The sequence below is a fragment of the Phyllopteryx taeniolatus genome, chromosome 12 (genome assembly GCF_024500385.1).
Source record: "Phyllopteryx taeniolatus isolate TA_2022b chromosome 12, UOR_Ptae_1.2, whole genome shotgun sequence".
NCBI lineage: Eukaryota > Metazoa > Chordata > Actinopteri > Syngnathiformes > Syngnathidae > Phyllopteryx > Phyllopteryx taeniolatus.
This window is the reverse complement of record NC_084513.1, coordinates 14,803,651-14,828,784: the sequence shown is the minus strand read 5'-3', so window position 1 is coordinate 14,828,784 and position 25,134 is coordinate 14,803,651. Positions and strand designations below refer to the sequence as shown.

Genomic DNA, 25,134 nt, shown 5'->3' with positions numbered 1-25,134 from the left:
GAGAGATGAAGAAAGTTGTTTTTTTTCCCTTACCCTAACCCTTTTGGAATATTTGGTATCGAGAGTTTCATCTGTTCTTGGAAAACCTGATTGTGAAGGTCTAACGTTCAGCTAAGTAAATAGTAAAGTAACTAATATAGCAAAACAAATGGACAAATTCTACACAGTATACATTAGAATGTGTTTGGAAAGACAACAACAACAACAAAAACAATTTCCAAGACACTGTTGCCACCGAGAGAGAAATCGTGTTGAGCCTCATACAGGCCAACAATTACAAATGCATGTGCAATATAGAATACAAATTGTAAATACAGCATTTATTTTGAGGTAAGAAATTAGGCTAACAATACATTTATAGAATACTGAGAATTATAAAAATATGGAATGTAAATAATTGTGGATAGAGTAAGAATTGAAAAGAAAAATCAAATGCGGTATAAGATTTTTTTTTTTTTCAACATTCTCTTACAAAGTAAAAGGGCAGAGCAGCAGAATGTGTTCTGTGTTTGAACACACACAGAGACCGGGGCCACTAGAGGGATTCATCCTTGAAGAGAGTTATCTAATCAGCTGAATGTAATGGGAGCATACTAATGTCCAAGAGAACAATGTGAAAGGAATGTGGTAACGCTTATCATTTCACTGCTCAAAGAGTGACAGAAAGAAAGAGGACTATCTACATATCCATGCATAAAAGATAAAATTACACTCTGTAACCAAGAGAAGAACATTCATATAAAGCAATGGGTCATATGATGCCAGTCTTTTTAACATTTTAATTTTGACATGTATACACAAAAAAAATGATGCAAGACATCGGTTTGTCTGTACTACATACAAATTAGTTGACTACACACTCAAAATCTACCACATCCCCCAGAAGGTACAACTGCTTCTCTGGAGCTACTTTGGGCACTTGAAGATGTGTTTCAACTCTGGCAAGGAGGTTAGATGTCAAAATGTTGACCGGATGCCCTATCTCAGTGATTCTGTTTGCAAATGTGATGGACTTTCCTGTCAAGTCAGTGGAGAAGCCAATACGGGGAACAGTACTCTTAAATGGCATCCAACAGGTCCCAGTCAGGGTCTTTATGGAGGAATTAATAAGGGCACATGGATTTTGGGAGATCTGCTAGAACTCACTAAAGCAACTACAAAGGAGTTGAAATAATAAAATTAATGAAAAATCAGAAGCCTGGTCCTTGAATAATGTAGACTCCAAGGCCGCTTCCACTTTAGGATTGGTGAAGACATCCCAACAATCCCGAGAAACCAGAGAACAGGCGTGGCCTGCCCGGCAAGAACGAGCCCTGGGAGCAACCAACACTGCATCCTTCCAAGGGCTCCTGTAGCCAACTGCTTGTGTATGAGGTTCCCTTGAAACAGTGAAAGCGTTGCAAAGGAAAATTAAAAAGCTTCCTCAGGAGGTGGGTCTCTGTCCTCAAAGGTTTTGGCTCTACTGAACTCTACAGCTCCAGGAGTAAGCTGCAGCTGCCAATCACATTAGTCATGGAGAAGTGTAAGTCAGAGCTGAATGGAGAAGACCTGAAGGGCCGAGGGGGCAGTTCCTGGATGCTGGTTCTGCTGTCAAGCCCCAATGTGCTGTCGTGGGCTAGTTGACACTAGTAAAGTGAGGAACGCCCACATGAAAACTCAAGTCTCAGTGTTGTAATCGTAAAGCTCTTCCCCCAGTTAAATGATGTCTGAAGGGAGCGACTTCTATGCTTGCCACCACACACCACAACCAATACCTGCGGTGGACTGTGGCTTCGATATACGTACCGTTTTAAAAACATATACTGTATATTGTGGTGGCGTAAACTCATTAAAACGCGGTCATTTTCCAAACACTTTTAATCAATTGCAGCATTTAAATTTACCGCCTTCATGAACAGAACACTGAAAAAGACATTCCTGTGTCTCGATTGTAATGGTTTGAGTTGCAATTCTATAATGATGTGCCTCTGAAAAGCACAAAGTCCAACACACAACAACAGAGCTTCCCCATCTCCATATCCCCACAAACCACCTACACTCTGCAGAGACAGAGGAAATGTGAAAGCTCCTCGACAATTTTATCTCAACCAAGCCAACCACGCTGAGGAAAATAATAAAGTCAAACATTTCCACTTCATATTGTTTCTGACAGTGAACCTTGTCAAAGACGGAAGTAACATCTTTTGAAAAACACAAGATGAATATTTCATATTTTCAACACTATAAAAACTTTAAAGAAACTGCGCAAGGATTCTTCACATGAATATATGAATAGTTATTTTAGGGTGCTCTGACACAGCAACACTTTGGTCTGTTTTCATCGAACTGTAGTTTGTTTTCCCCCTTGGAGTGGTTTGTTTGGTCTAGTGTGAACACAGAAGAGTAATCAAATTTGGGTGAGGCTTATAACGAACTCTAGCATTGTTCAGTTCTGCTGAGAAAGCGATACAAACTTGATTTGCTGCCACTGACAACTGAATAAATAAGGTCTGACCCAAAACTGCATTATGGTGACACAACTGAGGTAGTGTGTGAACGAGGAGTCTGTGTCACAATTTCTCACAGCGCAGTATTTTTATACCAGCATCAGATATCAAAATTGTCGCTGTCAGACACACTGAAAGACAAGTTTGACTTGAATCCTTGAATTACATTCATGTTTATATTCTGTCATTAGCGTGTATCTAAACCAGTGATTTACCAATCACTGTTTAGTGTTCCATGAGAGATCATCACTTGTGCCATGGACAATTATCCAATTTCACGAAATTATTATTTATTTACTACAAATAATGTATATTTGCTTATCTAACTATGCAACTGACATACATTGACAGGAAGAACAATGAAATGCTCTTCCACTAGATCGTCAAATTAACCTGCGTATCCACCTGTTGGCATTCATATAACAGAATAAGTCATGGCTTCCTGAGTATATCAGCTTTGTGTTCAATAAACAGGCCGAGATTTAAAACTGAGTAAGTACATTTATGTGTAAATCGAGACAAGACCATCATTATTTCAGTATACAACCCCAATTCCAATGAAGTTGGGACGTTGTGTTAAACATAAATAAAAACAATACAATGATTTGCAAATCATGTTCAACCTATATTTAATTGAATACACTACAAAGACAAGATAGTTAATGTTCAAACTGATAAACTTCATTGTTTTTAGCAAATAATCATTAATTATCCTGCGGGCCAAAGAGGAGAAGAACCATCCGGACTGTTATGGACGCAAAGTTCAAAAGCCAGCATCTGTGATGGTATGGGGCTGTGTTAGTGCCAATGGCATGGGTAACTTACACATCTGTGAAGGCTCCATTAATGCTGAAAGGTACATACAGGTTTTGGAGAAACATATGCTGCCATCCAAGCAACGTCTTTTTCATGGACGGCCCTGCTTATTTTAACAAGACAATGCCAAACCACATTCTGCACGTGTTACAACAGGGTGGCTTCGTAGTAAAAGAGTGCAGTTACTAGACTGGCCTGCCTGCAGTCCAGACCTGTCTCCCATTGAAAATGTGTGGCGCATTATGAAGCGTAAAATACGACAACGGAGACTGTTGAACAGCTGAAGCTCTACATCAAGCAAGAATGGGAAAAAATTCCACCTACAAAGCTTCAACAATTATTGTCCTCAGTTCCCAAACGTTTATTGAATGTTGTTACAAGAAAAGGTGATGTAACACAGTGTTAAACACAACCCTGTCCCAGCTTTTTTGGAACGTGTTGCAGCCATAAAGTCCTAATTTAATGATTGTTTGCTGAAAACAATAAAGTTTATCAGTTTGAACATTAAATATCTTGTCTTTGTAGTGTATTCAATTAAATATAGGTCGAATATGATTTGCAAATCATTGTATTCTGTTTTTATGTTTAACACGAGATTCCAACTTCATTGGAATTGGGGTTGTACATAACTTGCATCCATCCATCCATTTTCTTTATCGCTTATCCTCACCAGGGTCGCGGACTGCTGGAGCCTATCCCAGCTATCTTCGGGTGGGAGGCGGGGTACACCCTGAACCGGTCGCCAGCCAATCGTAGGGCACATAGAAACAAACAACCATTTGCACCGTGCAGGCTATACATAACCTTTGTGGTAATTTTGTTTGGTTGTGTGCCATGAATTTGTTCTAATGTAAAATATATACAATAAATGTTGGGAAAACACTGATCTAAACAACCATTGAAGAAACTTGGGACATTTTGCTACTCTGCCACTTGCCAGTCCGTTAACGTTTGTATGCACTGGAATCTGACATGAAACCCACTTCCTCACCAAAGTGTTGGCTCTTCTTTCACTCTGTGTCAACAGGTTTATATTATCTGTAAGAACATGCAGTGAATAAAAATATAAATCACACAAGGTGGATTTGTTAGTGAATGACAACATGGCCAAAAATGGAAGACTGTGAGAAGGTAAAGGCACAACAGAAGGAAGGAAAAGAATGAATAAACCAAGTTGAGCTTTGTGGATGGGAATGATTTCTATGGTGATTGTACATTGAGGGTAGAGAGAGACACGTCAAGGATGGCTATTTAAATGGTACCAACTTAAATCTTCTTAGTCTGTGTAAATTTGACACATCATTGTGTTTTAGTGTTGGGATAGGCAGAAGAGGAAGAATTAAGCATACTCTTGTTAGACAACTGAAATGTCTCGTTAACTTTTCTAACAATTGTAAAAGTTTACATTCAGAGACTTCAAGTAAACTCTTCAAGTGTTTAACGTCTGGTGAATTGAATATTTAGAGCTCTGATTAATATTCCCCACCAGCACGTAGACTACAAATTGAAAACTTTTGGTGGCTTGGTAAGTGGAGGATTATACCTGCCTGACTAGCTTCAAATGACAACCATTGTTACAGCAGCTCAGCCGTAATTAGAGAGAGAAATTACTTTGAAAAAATGGCTTCGGAACAGCTGGCAACACATAAACGTTCTCTAATCCAATCAAATAAGTAAGTCTCAAGGCTGGTATAAGAAAGCACCTACTATACTACTCCCCATTCCTCACCATTCTTAGGTATTGAGATGATGAGTCAATAATTAATGTTACTAACATAATTTCTCATGTATAATGCACAGCCATGTATAATATGCACCCCCAAAGTTGACCTCAAAATTCTGGAAAACCCTTCTACCTATGTATAATGCATTTTTACAATACATGCTTTTGCTTCTACCCATATGATCACAACATGAAGTATTATCTGTATTTTGTAAAAAAAAAAAAATGTCAAAGAATTATTCTGAAGTTAAGCACTTGGTTTGAACACTTAATCCTTTTTTTAATTTACATGCTCTTATTTTGAAATTCACAGCCCGACTTTTATATAGTAGATTAGAAAACACACAGTTGTGCTCATGTTTGATTAGCCAGACAGAATTTGTAAGATGGGTACAATTATTTAAAGAAAACATGAAGTATCAGGTGAAACACATTTAATTTGATTTTATTGGGATTAAAATTAAACGTTCAAGCATTTCAGAAAAGCATTATCATTAAACAAAACGTAACCATAAAGAAATTAATGATGCTTGTTGTTCAGTCATCAGTCATATTTAAAAAAAAATATATATATATATATTTCACAAATTCTGCCAGGGTATGTAAACTTATGAGCACAACTGTACATATATGCAGTCCTACGTACCCTTGTCTTATTGGAATGAAAGTGTAGGCTACACCTTTTTTATAGCCACTAGCTGGCGGTGGCATATTGGAATGAAAGAGTACAGCTTTTTCATAACCACTAGATGGCGGCATACATTTATAAAATGTGAAAGTTTTTTCCATTTGCCCCTATACCCATGTATAATGCGCACTATTGACAATTTTTTGGAGGTGGGGGGGGGATGTGCATTATACACGAGAAATTACGGTAATTATTAGCCTTTGTAATGCGATCCGGTGGAATCAAGATGTCATACACAGGCTCTTTATAGAAATGACTGAACATCATATCATATATACAGTCAGGAGTTGTGAGTACTGGTATACAGAAAACTTAACATATTGGGCTCTATTTTCGTGACTAGCACAAATCCAGCGTTGCACTCGGCATAACTCTGTGAGCATGTGGGCTAGACCTGGTTTTGGTCATTTTGTGGACTGATGTCTGCGCTGGTGTGTGTATCACCATAGCAAACTTCAATCCTGTCCAATCAAAGCGGCTTCTTTCATCCCCTTTCAAGAGCGCTGCAATAGTCTCATATGGAGACAACGCTATATGCGGAAGAGGACTTAGTGAGCCGTGCGTGACTGGAGCAACTTGGCTAATGTGGCAACAGGCATCGTGATTAAATACAGTATGAGCTGGTGATAACTAAGGGAGACTGAATATGTCCACGGACCTCAAGTATCCATCCTCACCCATCGTTCGCATGCCCTCACCCCCGTAGCTGCGTGCCGGCCTGTGGGATGATTTTAAAAATAAAATAATGATAATAATAATATCAATAATGGGACCAATGAATTGCTTTATACAATGATTCAGATTTTTCGATGTTCGCATATTTATGAATGAAATACATCTGATCCACCAACACATGTCCGCGGAGCTCGCGTATTTGTCTGCCTGCACCTCGAAAAAAATCACCAAAATCACATTAGCTACCTTAGCTAGCAATAGTTAGACGTTGTCTGAGCAGGCGTAAGATTAGACCAACTTTCAATCACCAAATAGTCACATGCGGTGGGCGGATGTCAAAGGACACACCCTCGATGCGTCGGTATGCCCATCTTGTGTCCCAAATTGGCAAACACGCCAGTGAGCCTTGCATTTCTACAAAAATCAAGATATGCCACTATTTGTGCGCCGGTGCATGTTACGCAGTCTACGAAAATAGTAAATATAAGCATATTTCTCAGAAACAAGTCATCTATTAAACAGTGGACAAAGTTAAGGGTGCAAGATCCAGATAAATTTTTTTTAAGGAAGAAAAATGCAATGGTTAGGGACGCACCTGCGATACTGAACAGCTGCACTCATACTTGGACTTGAAAAAATTCTACGATACTAACACACCGATACCACTTCACCAGCCTGACATATACTGTAACTTTCGGGCAGGTGGCATAGTAACTATGTCTACCATGTGAACATACTTTAAGGTAAACATGGATGACAACAATTTGTTAGCCGACTGCAAATTATGCTCGGCAAAAATGGATAATGAACTCCAGCAAGCACCAAGGTTCTCAAGCCCCCTCGCCAGCTCCGCTGTGGATTGCTCAGCTCCAGCCGAGCCAGCTGCACTCCCGTCACAAAACGATGAGGTAAGCGACGGTGAGATAAAGTACAGTATTACTTCAGTTGTCCTCTCACATTTTTGTTTTATAACATTTTAAGAAGCAGTCATGTATTTTTGTACTTTTTCATGCACATTTCTTTTAGTAACTTCATTTTGTACTTAACACACAGAGTTAACATTGCATCTGTATTCCTACTTGTATATCCATCCACAAGACATTATTCTTGTCTCTTATTTCTTCTTCGTCTATTGTTCATTGTATGTACTTTCTTTTAGATAGTTTCCCCTAGTGATTGGACTAAGACACCACATAACTGAAATGCCTTGTGTTACAGACTGCATTTAAGTTAAATGTGTGGCAAGACTGAGAAAAACATGGATGTTAAAATGTCAGTAATGACACGTCATTATTGTACTCTAAAAACTCTTATATTTGGGTGAAACATCTCCCATGTTTAATAAAAGTTGCTGGTTTGTTGTTTTTTAACAATATTTGATTAAAATAAAACATCACAATTACAAGACGTAATGGCACCATTTCGTATTTGTACTCGGTATCGGCTAGTACGGAAATGTAAGTACTTGTACTTGGTCTGAAAATCGGTGCATCCCTAGTAATAGTACTGCAGTAGGATTATCAGTAAAAGTATTAATGTTCACATATATTTTTTTGCATCATAATTTCAATTTTTCCATGGGCACCTTGTCAGTGTCATCTGCCTCGCTTTGCACTACTCTACACACTTTGGTCCCTCATCACTCCTTGTTAAGTGTCCCGTCATCCAAGGCCGAAGCCATCCATTCATTTTCCGTACCGCTCCTCCTCACTGGGGTCGTGGGTATGCTGGAGCACACCCTGAACTGGTTGCTAGCCAATCGCAGGGCACATATAAACAAACAGCCTTCAACTTGTTTTTAACAATGCCAGTCATCAAGTTGTAGGCTAAGAAATGTTTTTTTTAGCCTCACCTTGATACCCACGTAGTCTACAGGTATGATGGGTCTCTCTAGCGATGGCAGACTGGCCTCATCCACAGGCTCTCCAACCATCACTTTGGTTGCCACATTGATAAAGTCCACACCGATTGTTTTTGATACGAAGGGGAAAGAACGTGATGCCCGTAGGTTACACTCTATCACCTAAAAATAGCATACAATATACAACACAAATAATTGCATATAATAACCAGATACATTATATCAATCTTCAGACAGCAATATGAATGGAAATTATTACCTACCATTACATTGTTGCCTTTTACCAAAAACTGAGTGTTGAATGGCCCTGATATTTCAAATGCGTGCGCTATATTTTGGGTCACCATCTTGACCTAAGAGGATTTGGGGGGGGAAAGAAAAAAACAACACAATAGACATAGTACTGATTATGATTTTGCATTAACACGAAGGTCAGTTTGGTCGATTTCAAACATCATTTGAGTTCTTTTAAAACAGTGTTTTCAGCAATTTTCTCGATGTTTTGTGGTTGTATGAGGCCAGCATGGCTGCCTCACAGTTTACAGTCGAATCGTGTGGAGTTTTCATATTCTCTTGTGATTGCGTGGGTTTTCTCTATCAATGTGCCCGTGAATGTGTGTTTGTCCATATTGTATGTGCCCTGTGATTGCCCTGGGATAGGCTCCAGCTCATCTGTGACCAACAGCTGGCTAAAATAGGCTAATAAGTGTTGAGAAATGTTATTAATATATTTGGAATGAAATGAAGTTGTTCACACAATAATTTGGCAATCGCCACTGGCCAATCAAAAGCATATATACAGTATATGCTTTTTTTTTTTTTCTTATTGTCCAAAAAAAACGCAAACATTTTAGTTGTTTTTCTTGTTTCTTGTTTTTAGGCTGCGGATTTGTTCTAGTTTCATTTATTTACATTTTTTTGTATTTGGTGGTGAAGTAACTAAACCAACTAACCTAGGTTCCAGCCCAAGTTTTTCAATTCTGCAAAATAATGTCAACTGTATTCAAGCATAATATTTTAAAGTATTTTGCATTCTTTTATCAAAAGTAAGTAAAAGGTCTTCAGGCAATTATAATTGCTCATTAGCATCTAGCTGTATTTACCTGCTATGTTGATCGCGGAGATGTGCAAATATGTGCGTGCGTGCATGTGTAAAGCATAACTGACCTTTTCTAAGGAACCTTGGCTAATGGTCTGTGTTGGCAATATTAAGGTAGCATCTCCTGAATGTACGCCAGCATCCTCTACATGCTCTGTTATTGCATGGACCAGTACCTAGACACATAAAGATTAGGTCGCACGTTAATTAATCAAGGTATGTGTCTCAAGACTCAGGTCTATCCACCTAATTTTCTTTTTATTCAGTGATTGGGCACAGTCCAGACTAAATTTGTTTTGATGTCTCATACAACAATTATAAAGATATACTGCATATTGCATATGGTTCATGTTGTTTATTTTCATCACAATGGCATTCCCCAAATTAATATTATTATTGAATCATGATGCCCTCATAAAAGTAGAATACAGCATAAAAAAAAAATAAAAAAAAAGGTTTACTGTAACTGAATGTAACATGTTATTAATATTCATCTATACCTTCCCACTATTGGCAACAGCATCAACTTCCACCTCCCGAGCACCACAAATGAATTTGGTTATAACCACTGGATGCTCCTGAAAGAAAGATTTTTTTTTTTTACATTTCTTTAATCAGAAAAAGCACCACTGAATGAACTGGATTCAGGCCATTTCTGTATAATGCATTAGGATTCAGACATTAAGATGTGTTTTACGTTACGTTACTGTAAAACCCATCCATCCATCCATTTTCTTTACCGTCTATCCTCAACAGGGTCGCGGGCTGCTCGAGCCTATCCCAGCTATCTTCGGCCGGGAGGCGGGATCCACCCTGAACAGGTCGCCAGCCAATCGCAGGGCACAAAGAAACAAACAACTATTCGCACTCACATTCACACCTACGGGAAATCTGCTCAGATCAAGCCTAAACATATTGTAGTTTTGGGTAATAATAATATTTGGTTGTTTTTGGTCCCTAAAACAAATCCAATTGCTTAAGAATAGGCCACAGAAAAGCAAAGAGCTGACAACACAACTAACAAGCAGGTATAAATGTGTGTGCATAAAGTACAACATGTGTGTATTCTTCTAGCCCTGAGTACTTGTATTGGTTTTTTGAAAGGGACAGCTGCCCCTGAACCACTTGGGGGTGCAGTGAAGGGGAAAAAAAAAAATAAAAAATGGGCACACTCGACTAGCCAACAGCTACATCAGCTGCTAGCAGCAGATAATTGAAAGCAGAGGGAGAACTCAGCATGAAGTGTACATGCACTGTATATGTGTCTGTGCGTGTCCGTGTGTGTGTGTGTGTGTGCGCACACGCCTGCGTGTGCATGCGCAGTACGTGTGGCCATTAGCCCGTGTAGAAGCAAGGACACAACACACACACACACACACAATCTCTCTCTCTCTCTCTCTCTCTCTCTCTCTCTCTCTCTCTCTCTCTCTCACACACACACACACACACAATGCTCCCACCTGGGACACCTGGGTAGCCTCCTTCAAAAAGCGCCGCATATCCTCCTCTCCATGTGCGACGTTCATTGCCGAGCCACTGGTGAAGCAACACAGGCGGAAAGAAAAGGATTGAGGCAGAAGGCCACATGAGAAGAGGATAAGCAAAGAGGAGTGCATAAAAGCTTCAAACACTCGTTATCTTTCTGTTGCATCACCATCGGGAACAAGGTCTGAAACAGTAAAAAAATGGTGAACAAGCGATATAGAAATTCAGATGAAAAGCACTGCGGGATCTTGAAACCAAGTTCAAGTTTTTTTCTGGGAGTACGTTTAGCATTAGAATGCTCGTAGGGTTGTTCTTCTGATTAGAAAGAATGAGCTGGAGGGAGGAGTGAGATAAATGAAGGCCGTGAGCTTGGATGAGCGCTGTGAGGAACACAAACAAACCCAAATAATAACTGATCATTCTTCCAAGGACCTGCAACTGGGAATCATAGACACAGCCAGTACATTCAAGAATGTTCCTTATCCATTGATATTTATTCAAAGCTCTGAGAATCCACTCACTTAAAGTGATAATTTTGAGTTTTGAAAGAAATTATTTATTACTGTGGCTGTTGTGTTATTACGACATGGATCAGATACTGTATGTATACTGTAACGCGTCATGTTGATGAATCAACTTGGTTTCATCCAACCTAGGGTAGTGTTTTCTTACATACTTGGTATTTGATTCACGTTGTTCCTTACATGAAAGTTACAAATTGTGAGACTGTTGGGGTTTCTTTTATTCAGTGGTTGCAGAAAATTCACTTAAAAACCTTCCCAAATTGCCATACAACTGTCATATATCATAGTTGTAATTATGTGTATCAAGGGTGGAAGCTCAAAAAAACTTTTGGAATGTGGTAAGCATTATAGCTTTCAAAACTGAGCTCTGAAGCTTACCTGAGAACATAGGATGGACGCAGTAGGCAGGGATAGCCCACCTGGTTAGCGAAGGCAAAGGCATCTTCCTGAGTAGGAGACAAAAAACAAGGCATACAGAGATTTTCTGTCAAATGCTCTCCATCATTAAGAGAAGAGAATATACTGTTGATTCATAAATACACAATTATAGCACCAGTAAATGTATGATACAATTTTACTAAATGGTCTCTGGGATGGATAAATCTAAGGCTACAATATGTATTGTACATGTATTAAAACAGCAATTAGAAAATGTATCAGTTGAAAAGGTAACAAAAAAAAAGAAAAAAAAATTTTTTAAAAAAAGAATGAGCAAAGTGCATTAATTATTTTTTAAACACTTGAATTTGAAAGAGCACTTGCGCACTTTTAGACTTCACTTTTAGGCTTTTGCAAATTTCTGCCACACACAAAGGTCATGAAGACATTTCTAAAACATCTATTCTGCAAACGGACATAACACAGCACTGCTTTCAGGAACAAATAGGCGTAAAACTAAATGTATGCAATTTTTCATTCTTCAAAAAACAAAGGGCAGCGTGTCCATGTTGATAGCCCTCTCAAGAAATTCTGATACCCGGTTTATAGTTGTGGTTGACCTGGTGATTGATTTAACCACTCCCAGCACGAAACAATACGTTGTCGCCATCTAGTGGCAATGGCAAAAAACGCTCCATTGTCTTCCTTCTCCCTCTTCCATTCACTTTGCATGAGGAATGAGAAGAGAGGGTGGAAGCAATCTCGCAGTTAATGATAGGCTTATGCTCTTTATTTGCGTCCTCATGTATTATTTTATTTTCCTTATAGCATATAAGCAGCCATGACTGTTAGCGGTAATAGATGTGACAAATGAAGTGCAAGTAAATATACAGCTGTTGATTTTAATCTATATCTAAATTGAATCAGGGAAAGAAGATGAAACATGATGCAAACCTCGAAATGATTAAGGCAACAAGAACCAGCACGAGATGTGTTGCACACAAACGTGTGTATGCTTGTAACAGGACGCGCCAGATGGACTGTGAGATGAATAAACGTATGCATCTGAATCCATCTCATCTGCCGTGCATGCATAGTAAGTAGCACTGTGGCACTGTGAGCTGAGAAATGATGAATGACAAATATTGCATTCTTAGATTTTGGATGGAATGATACAGATGTTTATACCGTACTACATTACTAGTCTAATATTTGCCACATTACATACACAAGCTACTTTATTTTGAAGGTATACACGCTACTGCATTTGTCTAACACTGAGCAGCAACACAATAAAATACAGTCCATATGCGTGATTTCAGATATCACATTGTATGATTGGTTAGCTAATGTTGAGCACTTGACCTTTGTAGTAATCATGATTTGATGTGGTGAAATGGTTTTTAGCATGATATGTGTCTCTTTTTTCCCCACACATTATAGTCTATGTGGCTTAAGGAGTTATGAGCAGCAGGCAATCTACAGGGGTTATCTAATGTATAATGGCATGAGTTCCGATTCATCATTGCCTTTTTATCTATAACCCAGCTCTATCCTTTGCCATTTCTCAACATTCACTCATAAGCATGCAACAAGGCAATCTTGACAGATGCAAGCACCCCACAGCTCGGATGACATTATTCTCACCAAACAAAAACAAACTCTTAGAGATCATTAGGGAAATAGATAGACCATTATCTCTGTATACAATCTAATAGTTTTATGGAAATTAGCATAGGAGAAAAGTAATAGGAGAGACTTATTTTAGAAGAACTCTGTACTTTTCAGTGTCCTTTATGCTTTGTTGAATAGATGTCATCCTATTCCTCCCAGGAGTGTGGCAGGAAACAAGTCAAATGTTCAAAACTCTAGAAGAGACTTATGCTTGGCTGATAGTCCAAAACAAAAGGGTGCAGTGTCTCCACAAAAGCATGAACAGCAATCATACACTTTCTCCAACATTTAAATATGTGGTACAGTAACTCAAAATTTGAACACCATTAAAGTTGTACAGTTTGAAAACGATCTTTAGGGAAAATGTGCCTCGAAACAACAAATGTTTTTGCTGTTAATGTTCAGAATGAGGGTTTGATTGTGGTAACATACTAATATCAGTGGTTAACATACAGTATATTACACATGTATAGGTTTGTTAAAATGTTTACTTGTGCAGTAAATTAATGTTTTATGATGGTCACAGTGTGACCCTGGAATGGATTAATTTCCATTACTTCCTATGGGAATTCTAAGAGGTCAACCAGAGCCCCTGAGAGGATTGTGTTCGTATAATTGTTTTTTGGGGAGGAAAGTATTCTCAGCATATGGTTTGGCCATGCTTATAAAGGCGATCATTTTCCATTTTAACTGACATTGTTATGTTTTATTTATTATAAATTGATAAAACATATATTGTGTTTGAAGATCGCATATTGTGTTCTCAGTATAATATTAGCAGCATTTGTATTAATTATTAATGATTCCTCTTACCAGAGAGTTGAGGGCCTTCCACGGGGCTTGCGCCACACCGAGGTCATCCAAGATCTGGGAGAAAACCGAGCGCTCCTCAGCTCGGTCAATCTGCAGGGGACTTGTGCCCAAAATGTTCACCCCATTCAGGTGCAAAGGGGCTGCAAGATTGTTTGGGATCTGACCTCCCACTGATACAATGGTGCCACTGCAACTCTGGCGAGCAGATAGAGAAAATATTTAAATGAGTAAGTTCAAAAAGAGAACAGATAAGCAGAAAAATAAGGGAAGGAAAAAAGACAAAGACAGAATATACTTTGTCAAGTTGAAATCCTACTGCCAAACGCCTATCAACCAAGATTTATAGACTGCGGCCAATTTTAATTATTTTGGCGACTGAAGACACGGAGAAAAGATGAGACGAACAAAAACAGTTCATCTCAGCTGTGCCATGGGTTTAGTTTATCACCCGAGGAAGTGCGTGTGTCAGAAGAAAAAGTGTTCTTGCTCCTTCTGTTAACGGTTTGCGGCTCCCTTTTCAGTCTAGCGTATCCAGCATGATGCTGTTTCCATGGCAATGCCAGGTAGATCCTAGAAACGCTCTTCATTATTCATGGGCTTGCTCCCCTGACCGGGGTTTATCTTCAAGCTCTAATGCCGTCACCCCCCCCCTGCACACACACCACACACACATTAAAACAAAGCCACAGGGTTTTATGCAGCTGTGTGAGTGGGATTTATGGGAATGCAAGCTCCCCGAGCATACAGACCTTTAATCACACTCTGGTCCAATATCAGCATTTACTGGATGCCAAAGGAAATTGACACCAGTAAACATCTACATTGATTACAGAAATGATAAGTAATAGCGCTGAGCATCATCTGCCTTAGTCACTGTAAATTAGGCTCAACACACGGCAAATTAGATGAGTGATGCCCAGTATGACTAATATTCACGAGGATGAAAAGAATCTTAACATTAACCTGCTACAATGTTACATGAAGATACAATTTAATTATGAATCATACATTATCTTTTATGACAAGCGGCGGTTGAGTGGTTAGCACGTCTGCTTCACAGTTCTGAGGTTCTGAGTTTGAATCCTGTGTGGAGTTTGTATGTTGTCCCCATGCTTGGCTAGGGGTCTTTCCAGGTACTCCGGTTTACACATTCCAAAAACATGCAAAGTAGATTAATTGAAGACTAAAATGTTCATATGGCGTGTGTGCGAATGTAAATCAGCCTCACAGTTTGAGGGGTTTGAATTTTGGATCCGGCCTTCCTGGGTGAATTTTGCACGTGCTGCATGTTCTCCCTGTCCGGTAATTCATTCCCCAAAATATGCCTGTTAGGTTCACTGAATAATAAATTGTCCACAGGTGCAAATGTGAGTGTGAAGTGCTACAAATAAAGAAGGATGGTTGGACATTATCCTTTTATCTTGATGTATCTGAATCATTGTGACCAAAAGGGTCAAAGTGGCCTTTCCCTTTAAGAAAACACAGATAAATTGAAGGAAAAAAAATGTAGCAAAATCTCTTCCAAATTCAATATCGAAAAAACATATTTGAGATTGTGAACCTGAAATCCGATGCATAAACTGATGTCAAAACACACCTTGATCACATTAGATAAAGCTGAAATTATCCATAACATGGATGAAACAAAAGAACAACAACAGAAATACAGATGCTTATGTTTTTCTGGTTACTGGGTTGATACAATTTGAAATTCTTGTTGCTCAGTAAAATTAAGTGTCTGATTTTGTGAAGTGTACGCCATGGCAATTTATGCATCTAGCAACATATTTGTATTGTACTGTGTGGTATAAACAATTTGAAACAACATTTAAATTTGAGATACAGTAATGATCAACGCTTTGGAATGAGCTGTCTTGCTGTTCTGATGGAAAATGCCAGCATTAAATATACTGTAGATGGCCAGGAGGGTTTAAGATTGCCCAAAAGACACAGCTTCAGACTACTGCTGCTGTAATTAAAATACTGTGCAGCTGAAATCCCAATCATTGTTGCCGTCTAAGGTTCTTGACCACTTGGCCAGCAGACAAAAACCCTAGAATTTGTACTTCACCACATAAAAATGCTCAATGGGTGCTGACCTCTTGTTGGGTGATGTCCAGGATGCGCTCCAGGGTCAGCTCCTCAAAGTACAGGCGGTCACACTCATCAAAATCAGTGCTCACTGTCTCAGGGTTATGGTTGACCACAACTGTCTTTCTGCCCATCTGTCTCAAGGCTCTGATGCTAGACACTGCACACCAGTCGAACTCAACACTGCTCCCTGGTGGACAGAGCAGATAATAAAAGTATTATTTTTTGCCATGACTGGTGATGACGCAGAGAAAAATACATGACAGTATTTTATTTATTTATTTATATATATACATATATATATATATATATATATATATATACATATATAATGAAGGAAGCTTAAAGTATATTTAAAACACTTACCGATGTGATAGGGCCCACAACCAAGAACCATAATTGACTGGTCTTGAAAGTCCAGGTCATGCTCCTAGTGAATTGAGTCATCAATCATCAGTAATTAGTTTACTCTGAAAAATATTTGTGTAATACTACTATAAATATGTTTCTGTTTTTAAAACGTTTCATGTAAACAAATGTTTTTGGGGGAAATGCTTTTATAACAACCGTCTCGTCTAAGAAAAGATAGTTAAACTTCTCACCTCCCCATGATAGGTGCAATACAGATAGTTGGTTTTGGTGGGATACTCTGCTGCCAATGTATCAATCTGAGAAGTAAATTTAAATATTACACAAAAATTTAAAACAAAATAATAATTCATGACAGATGTGGGACGAGAAGCAGCACAAGTTCATATTTAAAAATGCTGGTTTTGCTATTCGTGTTGGTATTTGTCAGTAACCTTCACTAGAAGCAAGAATCTGGTGTCACTCACCTGTTTGATCCACGGTCTGATACCATGACTGAGCCTCATCTGTCGAGCTGCTCCCTCAGTGATGCCCAAAATCAGACCAAGCTGTCGGTCCGAGAAGCCTTCTTGCTTGGCCCGCAGAAGCAGGCTCTTCGGCACTGAAAGACTAGAGGAGATGGAATTTAAAGAAGATAAAATCATCATGACATCAAATCAATTTGCTTATATTTATTTTTCAAAATAAATGAGAAAATATAGTTTAAAAAAAAAAAAATCTTACTTTATTCTCATGTAGTTTTTAAACCGGCAAAAACAGATTAAGCAAAAACTATGCTACAGTAAGCAAGAAGCATTTAAAATCAGTACAGACATCATTAACACTGATTTTGACCTTATTTAAAATGTATTATTTGTGGGTTTTATCTGGTCTGAGACAGTCTTTCAACCTGATAGAAACACTAGCAAAAAGGAATTTAAAAAAGACGACTATTAATCACATTTAGTCACAATAATTTGAACAAATCTCAGAAAGACACTTCACTGGAGCACTACCAAATAAGAACATTACTCACTTCCATTTATGTTTCTTTTCTATTTGTCCAAGCTATCACAATAGAAGAACCCAACTAAGTGATGCGCATATATAATGATCCTGCGGCTCAAGGGGGCCGCAAGTCCACCTGAACTTGACTCTGTGGGGCGTCCAGCTGCCAGCAGCCTACTATAATGTGTCCATCTTAATAGCTTCTACCCCAGAGGCTATGGAGACTACAAAAGGCTGAAGCATGGAAGGCTGTGCATAGGACAACCAGCCATCTATTATTTAACAGTAAGAGTGAAAAGGAAATCTGTGGCGGAGTAAAGTCAAATTCACAGTTTTTTTATTTGAGGTATTTGAAATGTAATTTTCCAGAAAGTGCAACATGTTATTTTAGGTATTGAAAGGCAAACGCAAAGAGTTGCAGACAGCAGCAGACGCATTAGAACACATTGATGTTATCAACATTTGGCTCCTTGTGCTTTGGGTCAGGTGACCATCCTCACAAGTTTGGTCACAGATATTCCCAATATTAAATGTAATTTTATTTGGATTCACATAACATTTAATTGAAATAAATGCATGGAAAGGGAAAGGTGAATGTCGTACTGTATTTCTTTCCAATGTCATAGTACAACAGTACATTACAGACCACATTGTTAGTACTAAATATATGGTTAAATTATTCAAATGAGTGGCTGTAATTTCTTTAGAATAGTAAATAAAAACCAGTGTAGTATGAATACTAACTATTTAATAAATTTGTCTTCAGACCATGAAGCTGAAAAGATGACATCACTATACTGTACAGTATGTTTATATTACCTTTTGTAGTTTGCAAGGTGTTGCTCCAGTTGTGCGATCCTTTGGAGTTTGTACAGGAACCACATGTCAATGGCTGTCAGCTGGTGGATCTGATCTACACTCATACCGCTGTGGAGGGCCTTAAGGGGAGAAACATGAAACAGATGCAGCAGATCTATAATTCATCATAATCAAGTTCATCATTCAGTCTCCTCGTTGCAAGGGCAGAAATCAAACACATTTTCTTCAATAGAACCTAAAATTACTGCTTGTTCAAGTACTGCTCCAAATAATGGATGGTGGAGAGAAGATATTAGACAGAGAAAAAAATTCATTTTGTTGCTCTCTCATAAAACGTGTCTTAAATGTGACGGAATGATTGCCGGTGGAAGGTGCTTAATATGACGGAATGATTGCCGGCGGAAGGTGGAGTCCTCATGTTGGCATGTCATCATGTTGTTACATGGCGCTATTCTGCATGATCCAACTTTAAGCTATTGTTCAACTATTGATGGTAAATCGAAACGTACAAACATGTTCGTAAGAATATTCCCAACAAAGTACACCAGTAGCCCAGAGGGATAAGAATTTATGCCTGTGACAACTTAACTTTATGTGTAAACAGCAGAATGTCTTCACAGTAAAATATGAAAGATTAGTGCACCTTAGCAATGGAGAAAATTCTGGTGCTGGAAGGCACGGCAAGCTCCTGTTGCAAGTTCTGTGTGTTTGTCCAGGCTTTTTTGAGAGGCAATCGGGGCATAAAGCCATCCACTGATGGATGGCACATCCTCAGGGCCTTCTGCATGCTCTCCTCAAAAGTACGTCCCACTGCCATCACCTAAATCCATTAGATTGATATATCTATATATATTTACTATATATAAATCACACCAAAGTTTGTGACGTGCTCATAATCCCAAATACAGTATGTGAATGAGTGACTGATATCCATCACCTCTCCAACACTCTTCATCGCACTGCCTATTTCGCTTGACATCCCCTGAAAGCGGTCCAGGTCCCAGCGGGGGATCTTGGTGACGATGTAGTCTAAACTGGGCTCAAAGCAGGCTGTGGTCTTTTCAGATACAGAATTCTTTATCGCAGGCAAGGGGATCCCAAGAGCTAACTTAGCAGCCACAAATGCCAAGGGGTATCTGTGATACATGGGACATCATGCAGGGAGACCAAAATAATCAATAAGAGGTCAGTAATACATTTGTTTATGACCAGAAGAGTTTAATTGTTTAAGTAGTGTGGTTAAATTGATAATGTGCCATGCAATCCTCTAAAACCTGGTGCACACTAGACAAGTTGACAGATACTTCAAAAAGTACGTCCAAGACTTATTTGAAAATGAATCCTATAATAAGATAAATAACCCCATAAACCACTAAACCGATCTATCAAATGAACCCGGCAGGATGAGTCAGTCTTGCTGTTTTCAGACCTTTTATATTTTAGAAGGTCTTTGAGATCTCAACTGGTGATAATATGTCACAAATACTGTCAAATCAGGTCGTGACATATATAATGGCTTTTGCTTTGCATGCATTTTTTAAATTTATTTTAAAAAATGTTCGGCTGTTAGGTCAAGCAGAAAGGAGGATCTATATCCCTTTTATGCTGGAACAGTTGTACTGTGTCACAGTGGACTTTTTAAGCTGCCGCTGTGGTTTCTTAGCATTTTAATGGATATTTATTGAGAATCAAAGTCGATCAGTCGAACAGAACAAGCTTTCTAGAGGTGAGTGAGAAAAGAAGACAACAAAAGACAAAGCACGAGCTGTAAACAAGATGAGGAAAGTAAATCATTATATACCTAGAACAATGACATTGGATATGAGTTTCGTATGGGGTAGTAGTGCTACACCCTGTGAGGGAAGGACAGGAAAAGATAAGACAGGACAAGGACAGGAGAAGAAGCATGCAGGACAAGGGTGGTGAATTGGCTGTACAACTGAAGTGTGGTGGGAGTGGCTATGTAAATTATGAACGTCTAAAGGACCAGAGTGTGAGTGAGGGGATAGCCAAGAAATTCACAGTCATAAGTCGCAATGAGTGAGTGGCCCCACACCCAGCGAATAAATCCCAGGGGTGTGTGCCTGCAGACACCTGCAAGTGAATTGACACCATTTCGAATGCACAATGACCGTCAGAAGTGTTCTGTAATTGCTGTGCCTGCATCGCGGGAGGTGAGGACCCCACCCACTCAAACGAGGAGAGTTCAGGCCCAGGAGTCCACCCGAGAGCGGCCCACACAGAGGGATCCAGTGCGGTCCAACGGCCCCACTGAGGCGCCCCAAAAAAAAGTGTTGCAACTTTTGATGACACCAAAAGTAACAGTTTGAATGAAGTGAACCAAGACCATATGTATGCTGTAGAATGCACAATGTATTACGTTCAGCTTTGGACCAGACCAGAACTAAATGTTTACACACTCTAAGAACAATATATTAATCCCACTAGCAGTGTGGGAAAGGTATGAAACTCCGCAGTATTGTTTATATTCTCTTTCTTTTTTAAATCATTGTAATGACAAGTTTGTAATACAGCTTTTGTATTGGATCTCTTTTGAGTGAGTGCATATTTACCTTATATTAGTCAGTCTCTTACCCAGTGGCTTTGGATGCGAGAGCTGAGCTTCTTGAGAGCCGAGCATTAACTTCAATGATGCAATACTCCAGGGACGATGGGTGGAGCGCGTACTGGATGTTACATTCACCTACAATACCAAGATGGCGAACCACTTTGATGGCCGTTTCACGAAGCATGTGGTACTCCTCATTGGACAACGTCTGGCTCGGTGCCACCACAATGGAGTCACCTGAAGATGAGGAAGAGGACTATATGGATGAATAGTGCAGTAAAATGTTGGATATAAATGTTTGGTGAGAACATCAGAAATGGTCAGAAGTAAACCAAATCATATTGTATTTTACTGAAATAATAAACAAAACACAAATGATGTCAATGTTTTTTAATACCTGTGTGAATACCCAGTGGGTCAAAGTTTTCCATGTTGCAAACGGTGACACAATTATCTGCAACGTCTCTCACCACCTCGTATTCCACTTCCTTCCAACCAAGCATCGACTTCTCCACCAGGATCTGACTGCTCATGGCCAAAGCCTAGTAAATGCACAAAATAACTAACAATATAACCCTTGAATGTTATTTACTATCTAACACAGAAGACTGCAAAATGTAAATTAAAATGTCCACTGCCTTACTTTGACAGCATACATATACTGAACTTACGTCACATCTGATTTTCATAGAATTTCATGTAAAATAGAACTACCATATTCTTCCTATGATGGAACCACTTAAAGGCACACATAGAAGCATTGTAGTTGGCAAAGGAGGTTATATGCAAAATTAGGAAGTATTGTGTTCCCTCTAATTTTCCAGAACTCCTCCATGGAATTTTACGACAGCATGTACATGTACAGACAGAATCCCCACCGTTTGCATGTTAGTAAATAGAAATGCAGATCAAATAGCAGTGGCCTAAAAAGTGAGATCAAAGCAGATAGGGTAAGAAATTTGGATGTGCGGCGCTTCAACACATATTCTCGCAGTTAACTGTCAGATAGATGGTACGGAACAGATGTTTTGCCAATAATTCTATAGTTTTCAAAGAGTGGGAAAACTGATTCAACCATTTTGCTTGTTTTCCATAATAATCGGGAGCCCTGAAAACAAGTGTCCACAAACGTTTACATCATGACAAGCATTGACCATTCTTACCTTGTTAGCAGTTTCCGCCAGTTTTTCCTTGTTGGCGCACAGACCTGAGCCCAGGCCTCCCAGGGCATAGGCTGATCGCAGCATCACTGGATAGCCTATCTGTTCTGCAGCTTTCAAGGCATCACAAACCTGAATGTTACAAAAGCACATTTTATTATCTATTATTTCCCACAAAGTAAAATTACTTTGCCAGGAATCTACTGCAGAACCTGTTTTCACACTTGTATTCTTACAGACTCCACAGCCATACTGGGTGCAATCTTTTCATTGATCTCCTTGAGTTTTTCAGCAAATATCTGCCTGTCCTCTGTGGCCATGATGGACTCGACTGGCGTTCCCAGGACTTTTACTCCATACTGGTCCAGGACACCCTGCTGAAACAATTCTACTCCTGGAAACAATACAAATCAAAATACAAAAAAAGGATATTAAATGAAGTATGATTTCCCTTCTCAGTTGTACATTTACAAAATATTATTGTAACCTAATTTCACAAACATGAGCTACATTAAAAACAAGTAAAAAGGCTTTGTCGCACCACAGTTGAGGGCAGTCTGTCCACCCATGGAAAGCAGGATGCCATCAGGACGCTCGGCCTTAATCACATCAGTAACAAATTGCGATGTGACAGGCAGAAAGTAGACCGAATCAGCCTGCTTGGTGCCGATTTCATTGGTCTGGACTGAGGCTATGTTGGGGTTCATGAGCACTGTCTTCAGATTCTCTTCCTATGACCACATTTTACAGTTACAAGTTATTTAGTGAAGGTACACATGACATGAACGTATGATGATACCAGTAACAGGGCTTTTCCTGCAATGACATATCCATATTTTCTTCTCATACAGCAGAGACTACAGACTAAGTAAGACAATACATACTTTATAAATGTTATAAACCTTCATTGCCTTGACAGCCTGAGACCCAGAGTAATCAAACTCTCCAGCCTGACCAATAGATAAGCCTCCAGAACCCAGTACCAGCACCTTTGAAACCTTCACTCAAAAGAGTATATGCAGTTAAGTTGAAGGCAAAACAGATAGAGCAACTATACAGCAAGTTCAACAAAATAGAAGAATTTAAGATATTAACCTGACATTACTATTTTTGACAATAGAAACATACCTGAACTCTGGGGGAGATGCACGGTTTCTTCGGCATGACTGACACTATGTTGGCATCTTTTCCTTTTTTGATCAGGGCCATGAAGGTGTCAAAAAGGAACTGTACAAATAAAATGACAAATGACATTACAGTACTAGAAAAGCATAATACTTGGGGATTGCACTTACTGGTATTAGACCAAGTTAAGTCTTTAAATACCTCTGTGTCAGTGGGGCCGCCTTTGGCCTCTGGGTGGAACTGAGCCGTGAAAACAGGTTTAGTGTTGTGCATGATGCCCTGCGAAACATCCAAATTTGATGTGAGTGCACAAAATCAAGTCAACAGTATTACACTCTCCCCATGGAGGTTTCTCCTCTTTCACTACATATTTCATGAGCCGAGACGAGAGCAATCTTTATTCATGGCATAGAAAATTTCATATGGCATGTTTTCCTGAAAGTCATTTACAATGAGTGAAACTAACCTCATTTGTGCCATCATTGGCGTTGATGAAAAGCGGGCTCCACCCTGGGGGCAGGGACTCGCTATCTATGCCATAGCCGTGGTTCTGTGCAGTAATGAAGGCCTGGCCTGTCATCAAATTCAGTACCGGCTGGTTCTGACCTCTGGGGAACACACATACAAATGATACACTGTGCATCTATACTTTAGTGAATTTCAAAATCTATGCAATACAGCCATCAATGTACAGTAGGTACTACACTAAACCCAAATATCATCTGTGTTCAGTATGTACGCCTTTAAATGCAGCAAGCACAGAACTATTCTGACCTAAAGCCATTTAATTCTGAAGACACTCACCTGTTGCCCATTGGTAGTTTATAGGACTTAGCACCAGCAGCAAGGGCAGTGATCTGATTGCCCATACAGATACCAAACACAGGCTGGGGACGATCACTCTCCAACACCTACACAAAACAAACAAGATCAACATGATTTAGGATATTTAATATAGTGGCATCTCAAATGTAAACATCTCTGAGGTATTTTTTTCTTGTGTGACAGTTAATGTAAAAGAGTTAGGGGCCTCTACATAATCACTTTTACTGCACCCATTTGTACAATTGTATGGCTTTGAGAATTTTGAAATGTTCATTAAAACATTGTCTGTTAAGTTAATAAATTTTGAAAATGTCAGTAGTTTCACCCAGGAACTGATTAACTAAAATTCCTATCATTTTAGGTTCCACAAAAGGTATAACATTTATGTGGTTTGTAATTTTGTTATGGGTATTGTACAGATAGGAGGTTTATACCTGGGGTAAAATCTAAATCTAAATCAACACTAAACAGTAGAGGGTTGTATTGAAACAAAACAGAAGCCAGCTCTTATCCTACCTTGCGGACATTGTGGATGAGTGCCTCAGCGAGGGACGGATCTCCTGGTCCATTGGAGATGAACAGTCCATCATAGCTTAGGCTCAACAAGTCCTGGTCCCATGGTACTAAGTGAACTTCTGCACCCCGCTGGCACATAGACACATTTAGTTAAAGTGGCAACATACGAAACTAGCTATTACTGTTTTTCTTGGAGAGAGTCAGAAGCTTTGAGTAACAATTTAGCCGTAGATTTACATAACATAACACACAAAAGACTACAAAAGATGAACATTCAGGACAAATAAATATTTTCCATGGACAGACTTACTAATGAAGACCGCAGATGGACACTGAAATCATTCCCGCAACCCCCCAAGATAAAGTCTCGATTATGAGAAGCAATGTGAATTCATGGAGCGACACCAATGAGAAGCTAATTTTCACCCCAGCTGGTTGACTATTAGTTGCG

General features: G+C 39.2%; 1 protein-coding gene across 9 annotated transcripts in view; it reads right to left on the bottom strand.

The window, feature by feature from the left end:
* Window positions 1-25,134, bottom strand: part of cps1 (carbamoyl-phosphate synthase 1, mitochondrial) — a 40,067-nt gene that overhangs the window by 10,572 nt on the left and 4,361 nt on the right. For 7 of the 9 annotated variants that reach the window (XR_009791173.1, XR_009791174.1, XR_009791175.1 and 4 more), the window contains exons 8-32: window positions 24,684-24,812; window positions 24,147-24,253; window positions 23,809-23,950; window positions 23,544-23,621; window positions 23,346-23,444; window positions 23,120-23,215; window positions 22,759-22,948; window positions 22,454-22,611; window positions 22,221-22,349; window positions 21,455-21,599; window positions 21,084-21,294; window positions 19,426-19,624; window positions 19,132-19,308; window positions 18,489-18,607; window positions 17,150-17,291; window positions 16,916-16,981; window positions 16,680-16,743; window positions 16,322-16,503; window positions 14,223-14,417; window positions 11,736-11,803; window positions 10,809-10,884; window positions 9,849-9,926; window positions 9,417-9,524; window positions 8,513-8,602; window positions 8,241-8,411 (exon numbers count right to left, since the gene is read on the bottom strand). Coding sequence is in view for 4 of the 9 variants with exons in the window: in XM_061792864.1 (XP_061648848.1) it covers window positions 8,241-8,411; window positions 8,513-8,602; window positions 9,417-9,524; window positions 9,849-9,926; window positions 10,809-10,884; window positions 11,736-11,803; window positions 14,223-14,417; window positions 16,322-16,503; window positions 16,680-16,743; window positions 16,916-16,981; window positions 17,150-17,291; window positions 18,489-18,607; window positions 19,132-19,308; window positions 19,426-19,624; window positions 21,084-21,294; window positions 21,455-21,599; window positions 22,221-22,349; window positions 22,454-22,611; window positions 22,759-22,948; window positions 23,120-23,215; window positions 23,346-23,444; window positions 23,544-23,621; window positions 23,809-23,950; window positions 24,147-24,253; window positions 24,684-24,812 (3,219 nt within the window). In the remaining 5 variants the exon portion in view is untranslated. The remainder of the gene's footprint in view (window positions 1-8,240; window positions 8,412-8,512; window positions 8,603-9,416; window positions 9,525-9,848; window positions 9,927-10,808; window positions 10,885-11,735; window positions 11,804-14,222; window positions 14,418-16,321; window positions 16,504-16,679; window positions 16,744-16,915; window positions 16,982-17,149; window positions 17,292-18,488; window positions 18,608-19,131; window positions 19,309-19,425; window positions 19,625-21,083; window positions 21,295-21,454; window positions 21,600-22,220; window positions 22,350-22,453; window positions 22,612-22,758; window positions 22,949-23,119; window positions 23,216-23,345; window positions 23,445-23,543; window positions 23,622-23,808; window positions 23,951-24,146; window positions 24,254-24,683; window positions 24,813-25,134) is intronic. The other 2 variants (XM_061792865.1, XM_061792866.1) reach the window with 2 other exon arrangements.